This window comes from Myotis lucifugus, unplaced genomic scaffold (genome assembly GCF_000147115.1).
Source record: "Myotis lucifugus unplaced genomic scaffold, Myoluc2.0 scaffold_729, whole genome shotgun sequence".
Taxonomy (NCBI): domain Eukaryota; kingdom Metazoa; phylum Chordata; class Mammalia; order Chiroptera; family Vespertilionidae; genus Myotis; species Myotis lucifugus.
In genome coordinates, this window is record NW_005871777.1 from 173,706 (window position 1) to 186,828 (window position 13,123).

Sequence of the window (13,123 nt, forward strand, 5' to 3'; positions counted from 1 at the left end):
ATGGACATTTTAATGATGTTGATTCTACCAATCCAAGAACATGGTATGTTCTTCCATCTGTTTATGTCTTCCTCTATCTCTTTTTTCAACGTCCTGTAGTTTTCTGAGTAGAGGTCTTTAACCTCTTTAGTTAAGTTTATTCCTAGGTATCTTAATTTTTTTGGTGCGATGGTAAATGGGATTGTTTTTCTAATCTCTCTTTCTGAAAGTTCACTATTGGAGTATAGAAATGCCTCAGATTTCTTGGGGTTAATTTTGTATCCTGCTACATTGCCAAATTCATGTATTAAGTCTAGTAGCTTTTTGATGGAGTCTCTAGGGTTTTGTATGTATAATATCATGTCATCTGCAAATAAGGACAGTTTTACTTCCTCTTTTCCAATTTGGATGCCTTTTATTTCTTCTTCTTGCCTAATTGCAATGGCTAATACTTCCAGTACTATGTTGAACAGGAGTGGTGAGAGTGGGCATCCCTGTCTTGTTCCTGTTCTTAGGGGAAATGGTGTTAGTTTTTGTCCATTGAGTATGATGTTGGCTGTGGGCCTGTCATATATGGCTCTTATTATGTTGAGGTATGATCCTTCTATTCCCACCTTTCTGAGAGTTTTTATCAAAAATGGGTGTTGGATTTTGTCGAATGCTTTTTCTGCATCAATTGATATGACCATGTGGTTTTTTTCTTTCAATTTGTTTATGTGATGTATCACATTTATTGATTTACGGATGTTGTACCATCCTTGCATCTCTGGGATAAATCCTACTTGGTCATGGTGTATGATCCTTCTGATGTACTGCTGGATCCGATTTGCTAAGATTTTGTTGAGGATTTTGGCATCTATGTTCATGAGGGATATTGGCCTGTAATTCTCTTTCATTGTGATGTCTTTACCTGGTTTTGGTATTAGGGTGATGCTGGCTTCATAGAATGAGCTTGGAAGCGTTCCTTCCTCTTGAATTTTTTGTAGTAGTCTGAGGAGGGTAGGTTTTAGTTCTTCCTTGAATGTTTGATAAAACTCCCCTGTGAAGCCGTCTGGCCCTGGGCTTTTGTTTGCTGGAAGCTTTCTGATGACTGAAAATGCATTTGCTTTAAAACTGTAAATTAAGAAAAAACTTTTCAAAAAATTGATTTGAGAGAGAGGGAGAGGGAGAGAGAAACAGTTGCAGTGCAGCACCGCTCATAATGATGCAAATCAAAATGACAATGAGGTACCATCTCACACCTGTCAGAATGGCCATCATCAACAAATCAAGTGCTGGCGAGGATGTGAAGAAAAAAAAACCCTTGTGTACTGCTGGTGGGAATGCAGACTGGTGCAGCCACTGTGGAGAACAGTATGGAATTTCCTCAAAAAATTAAAAGTGGAACTTCTATTTGACCCACTAATCCCACTTCTAGCAATATAGTCCGAGAAACCAGAAACACCAATCAGAAAGGATATATGCACCCCTATGTTCACAGCAGCACAATTTACAATAGCTAAGATTTGGAAACAGCCTAAGTGCCCATCAGCAGATGAGTGGATTAGAAAACTGTGGTACATCTACACAATGGAATACTATGCTGCTATAAAAAAGAAGGAACTCTTACCATTTGCAACAGCATGATGGACCTGGAGAGCATTATGTTAAGCAAAATAAGCCATCCAGAGAAACATTACAAATCTTTAGAAAAATGCAAATCAAAACCACAAGGAGATATCATTTCATATCCATTACGATGGCTACTATTAATAAAACAGAAAATAACAAGTGCTGACAAGGATGTGGAGAAATTAAAACCCTTGTGCATTGCTGCTGGGAACATAAAATGGTGCAGCCACTGTGGAAAACAGTGTGGTGGATCCTCAAAAAATTAAAAATAGAATTATCATGTGAACCTGTAACCCCACTTCTGGTATATATCCAAAATGATTGAAAGCAGGGACTCAGTTGTTTATACACCTATATTCACAGCAACATTATTGACAATAGTCAACAGTTCAAACAATCTAGTGTCCATCAGTAGCTGAATGGATAAACAAAATGTGATATAGACATACAACAGCCTTAAAAAAGGACATTCAGACATAACATGAATGAACCTTGAAGAAATTTTGTATAGCAAAATCAGGCAGTCACAAAAGGACAGATATTGCATGTTTACATTTATATGAGACTAGAGGCCTGGTGCATGAAATTCATGAATGGGTAGGGTCCCTAGGCCTGGCCGGCGATCAGGGCTGATCTGTGGAGGGACTGGTGGGGCGACTGGGGGCCTCCACTGGCACCCACCTTGGCTGGCCTAGAGCCTGCAGGCTGGGGGCAGCTCCTGCGTTGAGCATCTGCCCCCTGGTGGTCAGTGCACGTCATAGTGACTGGTTGTTCCACTGGTCCTTCCACTGTTCGGTTGATTTGCATATTAGGCTTTTATTGTATAGGATACCTAGAATTGTCAAATTTATGGAGATGGGAAGTACAATAGTGGTTGCGGGGGTAGGGTGGGAGCAGAGATTTTGTTTAATGGGTTTCGGTTATGGAAGTTTCAGTTATGGAAGATTTAAAAAGTTATGGAAGATTTAAAAAGTCCTGGAGATGGATGGCCAACCAATTTCAATATACTTAATGCCACTGACCGGTAAACTGGAAAAAAAAAAAAAGGTTAAAATGGTAAATTTTATGTTATGTCTATTTTACCACAAAGAAAACAGCAAAACTTTTTATACTTTGTAAAACAAAAAATTTAAGTCAAATAGAAAATTAGATTAACCCACAAGAATGTAACACATTGAATGATAAAGTGGTTAAAAACCATGGGGAAAGTATATCCATAATAACTTAGAAATAAAATTTTGCATGTAGGATTTGGTGTAACTACAATGAAGCATTATCATAGTGACTCCTATATACACTTAGATTTTAGAATTGTGAGTCAGGCTTATCTTTGCCAATTTTAAAAGATTCCACCATCTTTTGGTATTTATTTTAAAAACATATGTAACAGGATAAAAGTGCAGACCTTGTGAAATATAACAGCATCAGAGCAATTTATTTCATGATTGTAGGTTGGGTGGTACAGGGACATATACTGTACATTCTCAGATTACTCTTCTAGGATTGGTTAGTTGAGGATAGGAAATGAAACAGGTCAGGATTTGGTGAGGCTAAAGGAGATGTGGTTTGTGGACATGCACTTCCTCTGCTCCCCGAACCCCAAATGAAACAGAGGAATGGCCAGGGGTCAATGAACTACAACAGGAACCTCTGCCAGCAGCTCAGCTAAACGACAAAATGTCAAAGCATCACAGGCTTTGACAATTAAGATCACTGAGAAAAAACCTTGGGATTTAAGAATCAACAGGCCATAAAAAAAGCTTTAGAATATTTAGTAGAAAACTAAGGCCAGAAGCCAACACCCACAGGATCAAATAGACAATGGCTAATTATAATATGACTCAGCGAATGTTCATGACACTTTCTGGGATCAACTGCCTGCATTTTGGGTGACTTTGGGGACATGTTTTCATTTCTTTGAACTTTAATGTCTTTATTTATAAAAAGGGGTACATCAATAGCTATCCTACTGAGTTTTTGAAAGGATTAAATAAAAGGCATTTTATATTTCCTTCTACCAGAAAATTGAATGTAGCCATTTTCCTTTGAGAGCATTGGTGGCACTTAAATCATAAAATTTAGAGAATTATTCTTTACTTCCTTCTACTTACAACTGCTGGGAAAGAGTTAATAGCAAATAATTGAACCTGTTAATGGTCACCCAAACTATCTGCCTTTACTTTATGCTGCTCAAACAATAAATGATCAAATGATTTGAATTCATTTGTAAAACAAAAAGGGGAGAATTTTTGCTCTCTCATAATATTTGAAATAGAAATGGGGAGAAGGGGAGAATTGTGAAAGTGACTAGAAATAAAGAGAAGAGAGTGTGAGAGGCCTGATCCACATGGAGTGTGTGTGCGCGCGCGTGCGTGTGTTTGAGGTAGCGGGAGTATGGGCATAAAGACAGCAGAAGCAAATCCTATTCTCAGGAATAGCCATTAAACATTTAACAATATAGTGAGTGTCATTGCCCTGGCTGTATTAGGTGATAAAATAATCCTTTACTCCATGATGCCAACTTTTAGAAACTTGTGTTGTGTGACTGCATGACAATAACATTCTTGGAGGACGAGCTTTAAAGTTTGAATAATCAGAGCAGAGACCAGCAAGTCATGAGTTAGGTTGAGAAAATAATGAGAGAAAGATATTAGAACAAGAGCTAATGAACTGGTGAAAGGAGTAAGAAAAAAACTTCATGGACAACAGTATGGTGATTAACAGAGGAAAGAGGGTTGTGGGCAGCTGGAAGAGAGTAAACGGGATAAATGGTGATGGCAGGAGACTACATTTGGATTGCAAGTGCACAATGCAATGTGCAGATGATGTATTACAGAATTGTACACTTGAAACCTATATAATTTTATTGACCAATGTAACCCCAATAAATTCAATAAAAAAGAGCAGATCTGATGAAAATAAATGTAAATAGATCTTGGAACTATAAGCAGAGACACCTCCCCCCAAATCGGGTAGTTTTTGCCCCCTCTGCAGGCTAAGTGGGCTCCATTCTCATCTGGAATTTAACCTTGCCTGTCCAAGATGGAAAGAGAAATCTGAGAAGGTCTGGTGCTGCCATCTGGCTCAGCTCTGGGACTGTGATACCTGGATCCTGAGTAGAGGACATCTAGTATCAGGTTTAGGAAGAGGAGTGGGGTGAACATAGAAACTGTGAGGTGGGAACCTCCTTAATATCCCTACACAGAATTTTCTATGTCCTACCTTCTGTTAGAAAGGAAGAGTCTCCCTGTCCATCCAACACCAGTTCTTGCATATATGGTTTGAATTTCATCCTCCCACACCCATCATGTTGTCCCTTCTTCAGTTATGGCTTTCATAACCTGCATCTTAAATGTTCTCTCTCTACTAGTTCTTTGCCATCTAAATATCCTCAAACCTATTCCATCCCAAAGGGAATTCCTGCCTTGACCTCTCATACTTCTTGCTGCATTCTGGCCCCGCTTATCTCTATAACATCAACACAACCTCCTTAAAATCATTCATTATTTTTAGTTGTAGGACTTTCCTGTGTGATTATATTAATCATAACACCATGTTCAAATATTCTGACACAAAATATTTTTTGTGTGTGAAAAGCAACAGTCCCCAGCCAACTCCAAACATGAAGATCAATGTTATATATGGCTCATCTGTTGCAATTGTTTCTGAAGTCACTTGTATTTCATCTGTATGTCTCATCTTCTCTCTCTCTTCATTTCTTGTCATGTTTATGGTGATGAAACAAGGTTGCTTGTCTCCCAAAACATATTTTGCTGGTTATTACCTGGTGGTTTTAGAAGTTCCTTTATCCTCTGTACCTCCTACATGTTGGTAGTTATATTTATAGAATTAATGAAATTCACTAAGAGTTTTATGTTTCAAGATGCCTTCATAAGTGGTGCAAAATCTTTCTACCAGAGGCACATAATCATTGACAATGCCTCTTTTTGTGCATCTAGCCACTATAGATAACCATTTCTCAGATGTATTATTTTATTAGGGGTTGCAAACTGTTGGTATTCTAACTCCATCATTCCTGCATCATTTATTATCTGGAATATACCTAAGACATACAATATTGCATAAAGTTGTCTGTATTAGAAGTTGGCAAGAATGTGGAAATGGAATTGGTTTAAGGTCAGGCTATTGTTGAGTCTGTAAATATAAGTTTTAAGGGACATACCGAAGATCAGGCATAGAGGTCCGGTGGAGTGAAGTAGCTATGCTTCCATGTTGAGTCCCTTCTCTGGTGGAGGCGTGCTAGAAGTTCAGTGGTCACAGTACTTGTGCAGAGTGAGTACCAGGGCAGAAAGCCTGGTATAATAGATTCATGGACAGGTGTGGGTCATGCTCTATCAAAACTCAGGGATTCACCATCTATGCTGGGTCACATTTCTATACTTCCCTTTTCTACATATTTCCTTATCATTATTACACTGACAGCAGGTTTAACTGTGGACACCACACCTTGGTGAGGGACTTAGGTTTTATTTTTATTCATTAGGAAGCTCTTAGAAGGGGTTAAGCAGTTAACACACGTCAATCAATTGGGTTTGGCGATCTGTCATGGGCCCCTAGTGACCCTAGAGCTTCCTGCTGGGTATGCCAGAAATGCAAAGCTTTGACTGCCTTGACTTGGGCTATTTGTCAAAGTTGTTTTTGCAGTGAGCAATCATGCAAACGAGGTCCTGTTCCTGTAGACAAAGAATGGATATGATTTGCTTACCACAACAGTGGTGAGCCCCCCCCCCCCCCAACCCTGTAGTCCTCTCCTATAATGCAGCCCACTGCATGTGCTGCCACTCACCTAGACCCACCTGCTTCTCACTCGTGGGACTTGGGAGGGCATGAGGGGCTGATGTGAATATGAACTGTGGCTATTGCTTTTGCTCTGAGTAATAAATCCCCTTTGTTACTGACCTTGAAGTTTTGTGTCTTCTGCCACCATCCCTCAAACAGCAACTAGTCATTGTTCTACAAAATTACACCCATCCTATTGGCAAAAACTTAAAAAGTGATAAGTTTCTCTGCTGGTGGAGATGAAGAGAAAAGGGCCCTCTGGTACCATGCTACAGCCTTTTTGTGAAGCGCTTTGACAATAATATACATTGGGATATACTCATTGGCAAACTCATTGAATTACAGACATAGACATTGGATATATACAAATTTTACATGTCAAGCATATGTCAAAAAAGTGTTTTCCAAAAAATATATAACATCTAATATAAAAGACATACATGTATTTTAGTCTGAAATCTCAATTCTGGGAATCTGTCCCATAAATATAAAGGTGCATAAGTGTTTTATACAAAGGTGTTCATTAAAGCACTCATCACAGTTAATACTGAATACCCATCAAGAGTATAATGTCAAAGCTAGCAAAGAGTATAGTTAGATCTCCATCTTTTGATCTGAAGGTATTCTCATCATGTTTGTGAACTGAGGAAAGCAACTTCCAAGAAAATAAATAAATGTATAGTGTGACCATTTTGGTGGAAGGAAAGCCACAAACCATATAAAACAATCCTATTAACAGAAAGGAGTGGAGAAGCAGAAATAGTATGTATTGGCGTTGGTTGTTTGTCGTGGGATGGGGGTGTGGATAGAAAACAAAAGGGAGAAAAGGAATACATTAGGTGAATGGGCACCACAAATCTTATTACAGGAAATACTCTAAATCATCCCTGAACACTGGAGTGTCCTTCAAGAATGGCCTTCTCTGGCCCATAATGACAATCCCAATGTCCATTCAGCAAGCAAACCTTGCAGGGAAAGAGAAAGTGGGTACAGTCGCCAAGGGGCACCAGTCACTGGCAGAAAGAAAAGGGACTGGCACCCAAGACCCTTCAGAAAATACTATTCGATGGTAAAACCGGGGCAGGGGCATGTAGGTGGGGGAAGTGAGAGCCTAGGAAGAAACTCTGCTGGAATCTCCCTGCCCCTCTGTTAGGTTAGGTGGCTCAGGAAGTGGCACAAGAAATAGAGAGTCCAGTGAATCAGAAAAGAAAGGAAAGGAAAAGGTTTATTTCTGCGTCCCCGGGAGACCCACTACCCCCAAAGACAGGGCACGTGGATTTACGCCAACAGGGAGGGGGGCGCTTTTTTTATACTGCGGTTGGGTGAGGGGTGGGGACATGAGCTGAGGTATTCAGTTGAGGAAGTTTCAGCTGCAGGGGGGTCAGCCAGGTATTCAGGAATGAGTCAGTATCTGTGTGGGGGTCGGTGTTGATTCAGGGAGAAGCCAGTATCTGTGTCTGGCATGCTGATCTGCCAGACATGCCAGGGGGAGTCCATTATCTTGTCACATGTCTGCATGTATCCGATTCTAGGCTCTCTCTGACCTAACACCCTCTACCTCTCTTCCTGCACCCAGGCTCAGCCCCTCATCTTCTTCTAAGTCCCATTCTTTGCTGAGAGGAGCAGCCGCCTTTCCCCCACCCTCTGGGCTAATCCCAGGTTCTGGTTTGTCTGGGGTAGGGCCCAATCCTGTAGTGGGCTGGCACACACAGTGCTGCTTTATTAAGCCCTGGACTTGTCCTGAGGCAGCAGGACGAAGCCTGGCCGCGGAATCTTTGGTACCAATAACAGATCCTCTGCCACCCAGGCGAGCCCACCTGCTGCCATGGGCCGCTACCGCATCCAAGTGGCCACCGGGGCCTGGCTCTTCTCTGGGTCTTTCAACTGCGTGCAGCTGTGGCTGGTCGGGGAGCGCGGGGAGGCGGAGCTGGAGCTGCAGCTGAGGCCAGCGAGGGGACAGGTGGGTGCGGGAAGCGGGGACTCAGACCCCCTGACTGGGCTGGCTGAGTGAGGGCGGGCGGGACAAGGGAGGCTGGGAGCCAATGACAATGCAGCTTCCCCAGCTGGGCCTTCCAGTGAGAAGGGATGACTGCACCTCTGTGGGTGACAGGTTCAGAGCCAGGGCCCTGGCTGGGCTCAACCCCTTTCCTCCCTCTCCCCTCGGCCCCACCGTGGTCCTCACATCCTCCACTACTTTTCTCCCATTGACGCCAGGCCAGTGTTCCTATGGGATCAATGGTCAAGGTGAAGGACCTCTGAGAGCGCAGGCGCGGTGAGAGCTCAGTTAATGGACGGGGTAGGTGATGGTGCTCAGTGTTCAATTCGAGACACTCAGGGCCTCGCCCCGCATCCCTCCTCTTTCTGGTGAGATGGGGCTTCTGAGACCCACAGGCAGCACAGGTTGGGAGGAGGCAATGCTGTCCCTGGAGGCCTTGTCACCGGAATCTGCAGAGGACCCCGCACCCTCAGTTAAACGTCCTCTCCCGGGTCCCCACTACTAAGACTCACCAGGTTCTGTCCCCACAGGTGGCGGAGTTCGAACAGGACATTCCCCAGGACTTGGGGCCACTGCAGTTCCTGAAGGTGCGCAAACACCACTCTCTGGTGGACAACGCCTGGTTCTGCAACCGCATCACCATACAGGGCCCAGGAGCCTTAGAGGAGGCCGCCTTCCCCTGCTACCGCTGGGTGCAGGGCGAGGGCGTGCTGACCCTGCCTGAGGGCACCGGTGAGGGGCCGCCTCAGGGAAGTGGGAGCAGGACACAGGGAGTAATGAAGGACGAAGGGGTGGCGGGATGGGTAGCACAGAGGAAGGTTAGAGGGACTTGAAAAAGTGCATGCTCAGCAGGTTAAGAGCAACCAAGACAGGAAACTAGGGGGACATTACACACAGCATTAAAAGGGCTGGAAGTGGGACTGGACAGGGAAATGTGTGATGTGTCGATCCCACCTCCCAAGGTGTGCCCTGGGAATGGGAGGTACAGCCACACTGGGAAACAGAAGAGCCAAAGTAAGGTGGGAAGGAATCTCCAGTGACTGGGAACCAGTGAGGGCAGGGACAGGTAAGGCTAGCACATGGGACCCCTGAGAGGAGGCAGGGAAGGGAAGCAATAAATGATATGACCATGAAGAGCTGGCTTGGCTGTGATAACATGGAAGACAACTGGTAGGGCAGGGAGCACTCTGACTGGGATGGGGATGAGTGAGCAGGGGCTATAGGGGATTTGTTGCTATGGGACACGTGGAGGACAGATCTGACTAGAGAGAAATTGAGAACAATGGCCTGTAAGAATGGAGACTAATCAGCCATAAGAAAGATGACACATTGCTGTTTGAGACAACATGGATGGATCTTGAGAGTATGATGTTAAATGAAATGTCAAAGGAAAAGAATAAGAACTGTATTCTTATGTGTATATATAGGATATAAAACAAAAAGTAACAAATGAACAAACAAAACGAACAAAAAACGCAAACTCATAGATACAGACAGCAGAGTGGTGGTTCCCAGAGGAAAGACAAAGAGGATAAAGGAGTAAATACAAGGTGACAGAAGGAGACTAGACTTTGGGTGGTGAGCACACTCAATGTATACAAATGTCATATTGTAAGATTATACACTTGAATTTTATATGATGTTATTAATCAATGTTATATCCCAATAAATTTAATAAAAAATGGAAACATGAAATAGGTGTCTTTGAGGGATAATATAAATAGAGGCAAGAAAAGGACAAGTCAGGTTAACAAATATAAACTATGTGATGGTGAGGCTAGGTGAGATGGAGTCAAGGAAAGGTAGCAACATGAAACTATTTGTTCCCTAACACAGATGACATGGGATGGTTGAAGGGAGCACACATAGAATTTTTGTCCCAGGGATCAGGTGTGGGTAGGGAAGGAAAGAGCAGAGTGCATATATAAAATGAATAGGAAATATGTCATTCAGAGGACAGGTGAAGGTGTAGAAAGAGGAAGCCCAGTACTGATGATTTAAGAAAGGCAATACACAATAATATGGGATATTGTGGACATGTCAGGTGATTAAGAAGAAAATTCATAATCATTTATAGGCCCAAGTAGTGGAATTTGTTTCAAAAAAACAAGAAAGGGAGGAAAACATGGACTATTGCTTATGGACAAATATGGGGTTGAAAGAGGTGAAATCACAAATAGGTTTTGGGCAAAGATACAAAAAGTGACTTTGGGAATACATCAGGTGAGGTAGAGCCAGAGAAAAAGGCAAGAGTCTAATGGAATACAGTCAAGAGTGAGAGACTAGATCAAGTCAGGGATAGCATGAGTTGGACAAACAATGTGGTCAAATGTTCTCCCAGCCCGCCTGGCAGGAGAGAGTACCTTGGACAAGTTCCAGAAGCATCGAGAGAAAGAACTGAAGGAAAGACAGCTGATCTACCGGTAACCACCCATCCACAGCCCTCCTGATATTCCCACCTCTTCTCTGATCTTGTCACCATCACTAACCCCCTAATTCCTCCCTGAACTCTTTTCTCCATCTGCTAGTTGGGCCACCTGGAAGGAAGGGCTACCCCTGACAATAGCTGCGGACTCTGTGAAGGATCTGCCCCCAGATATGAAATTTCATGGTGAAAAGAGGCTGGACTATGAACACAGAGAGAAGACAGGGTGAGAAAAGATCCCAATGGAGTGGGTAGTGGTGGATCCCGTAACAAGCATGATTTGGTGAGTTGACAGTGCCATCCTTGACACCTGTCCTAGGGCTCTGGAGATGGTCTTCAAACGTGTTTACAACCTCATGAACCCCTGGGACAGTCTGGAGGCTTTTGATCAGATCTTCTGGGGCCCCAAGAGCACTCTTTGTGGTCAGTATTCCCATAGACCTTTGTAAATTCTTAATAGCTTGTTTTGTTGTCCCAAACTTCATACTCCATAGACCCTCATAAGTAGTTCCCAGATGAGAAGATAATATACCTGGTCATTTCTCAGAGGCAACAAAAAGAAAAGACGGGCTGCAGGGTAAACATATGCTGTATAAAGAGGGACATCAGGTTGTGGTGAATATCCTCCCCTTATCCTCCACTCCAACCCCACAGAGAAGGTTCATCAGTGCTGGCAGGATGATGAGCTTTTTGGCTACCAGTTCCTCAATGGCGCCAACCCCATGCTGTTGAGACGCTCCACCTCTCTGCCCTCCCGGCTGGTGCTGCCCTCAGGGATGGAGGAGCTTCGTGCCCAGCTGGAGGAAGAACTCCAGGTGCACCCTCCAGCCCTCTGTTGTCTTCTCCTTATCTGCGTGGGGAAGGGAAGCGGTGAGGGGGAGGGACCAAAAGTGAGTCAGAGAAGGGAGGCTGTGTTAGTCCGCTGTCCCTGGGTGCAGAGTCCTTTGCGGGGAAAACCTAGAATATGCAGGGGAAACTATAAGACTGGTGGGTGCCAGAGAGAGGCAGCAGGAGATTAGGATATGATGAGGAAAGAGGCCTGGAAACCTTGATGGGGAAGCTTAGCATGCCCGTGGTGCAAAGGAATTGGCCAACTATGGTCTTAAAACCACCACTGCCACAGGGAATGAACATGTTCCTGGGGGATAGTCCTCTCATTTTGCCTCTTTCCTCACTGTCAACTGAGATGACTTGGATTAAATGCTCTGGATGCCTCCTTCCTTTCTGCCAGTAGGACTCTGGTACTGATGTAGGATAATTGAAAGAAACTACACTGAATTTCTTTACATTTTTGCCCCTTTGCCTTGTCCCTCTGGGTGTAGTATTTGAACTCTAACCATGGATATGTTCCCCCTTTCTCCAGAAGGGTTCCCTCTTTGAGGCCGACTTTATCCTGCTGGATGGAATTCCAGCCAACATAATCCAAGGAGAGCAGCAGTACCTGGCTGCCCCCCTTGTCATGCTGAAGATGGAACCCAGTGGGAAGCTGCTGCCCATGGCCATTCAGGTGACGTGTTTTGGAAATCCTCTTCCCAACACTGCTCTGTGTTCACCCCAACCTCTGCCCAGGGACAAAGACAGCAGGCTGTTGTCCTTCACCCCTGCCTCACTCAGTGACACCTGTCCAGGTCTCCAATCTCTTCTTTTCTACCTTAAACCTGCTCACTACTCGCCTGATATTGCCTTTTTGAGAGTCAGAATGGTCTCAATTGGTCCTCACCCTAAGGTACTCAATCTCTTTCTGACCTTTGAATCTGTGAAATACCCCTTTTTTCTTAGACATTTTTCTCCCTTTTTTTCTTGTTTCCTTTTTAAAATTTTATTTTTGATACTATTACAGATGTCCCCATGAACCCTCCCTTTGCTCACCTACACCCAGTCCTCACTCCCCTCCCACTGGCCTTCAGCACACTGTTATCTGTGTCTATGAGTTATGCATCTATGGTCTCTGGCTAATCCCTTTACCTTCTTTCATTCAGTCCCCCACTTCCCCTACCCTCTGACAGTTGTCAGTCTGTTCCATGTATCCATGCCTCTGTTTTTATTTTGTTCATCACTTTATATTGTTCATTATATTCCACATATAGGTAAGTGAGAGCATATGGTATTTGTCTTTCTTTGACTGACTTATGTATTTCACTTGGCATAATAACGTTTAGGTCCATCCATGATGCCACAAAAGAGAAGATTTCCCTTCTATTTTATGCCTGTGTAGTATCCCTTTGTGTAAATGTACCACATCTTTTAAATATCTTTATTGTTGAAAGTGTTACAGAAGGTCCCCCTTTTGCCCATTGACCCCTTTAGTGGTA

At 43.5% G+C, this 13,123-nt stretch overlaps 1 protein-coding gene across 1 annotated transcript in view; it reads left to right on the plus strand.

Moving 5' to 3' along the window:
- The first annotated feature begins 8,215 nt into the window (after window positions 1–8,215).
- Window positions 8,216–13,123, plus strand: part of LOC102428351 (arachidonate 12-lipoxygenase, 12S-type-like) — a 20,026-nt gene continuing 15,118 nt past the window's right edge. Inside the window, exons 1-7 of the mRNA XM_006105855.1 lie at window positions 8,216–8,350; window positions 8,917–9,118; window positions 10,728–10,809; window positions 10,915–11,037; window positions 11,131–11,234; window positions 11,466–11,626; window positions 12,175–12,318. Coding sequence (XP_006105917.1) covers window positions 8,216–8,350; window positions 8,917–9,118; window positions 10,728–10,809; window positions 10,915–11,037; window positions 11,131–11,234; window positions 11,466–11,626; window positions 12,175–12,318 — 951 coding nt within the window. The remainder of the gene's footprint in view (window positions 8,351–8,916; window positions 9,119–10,727; window positions 10,810–10,914; window positions 11,038–11,130; window positions 11,235–11,465; window positions 11,627–12,174; window positions 12,319–13,123) is intronic.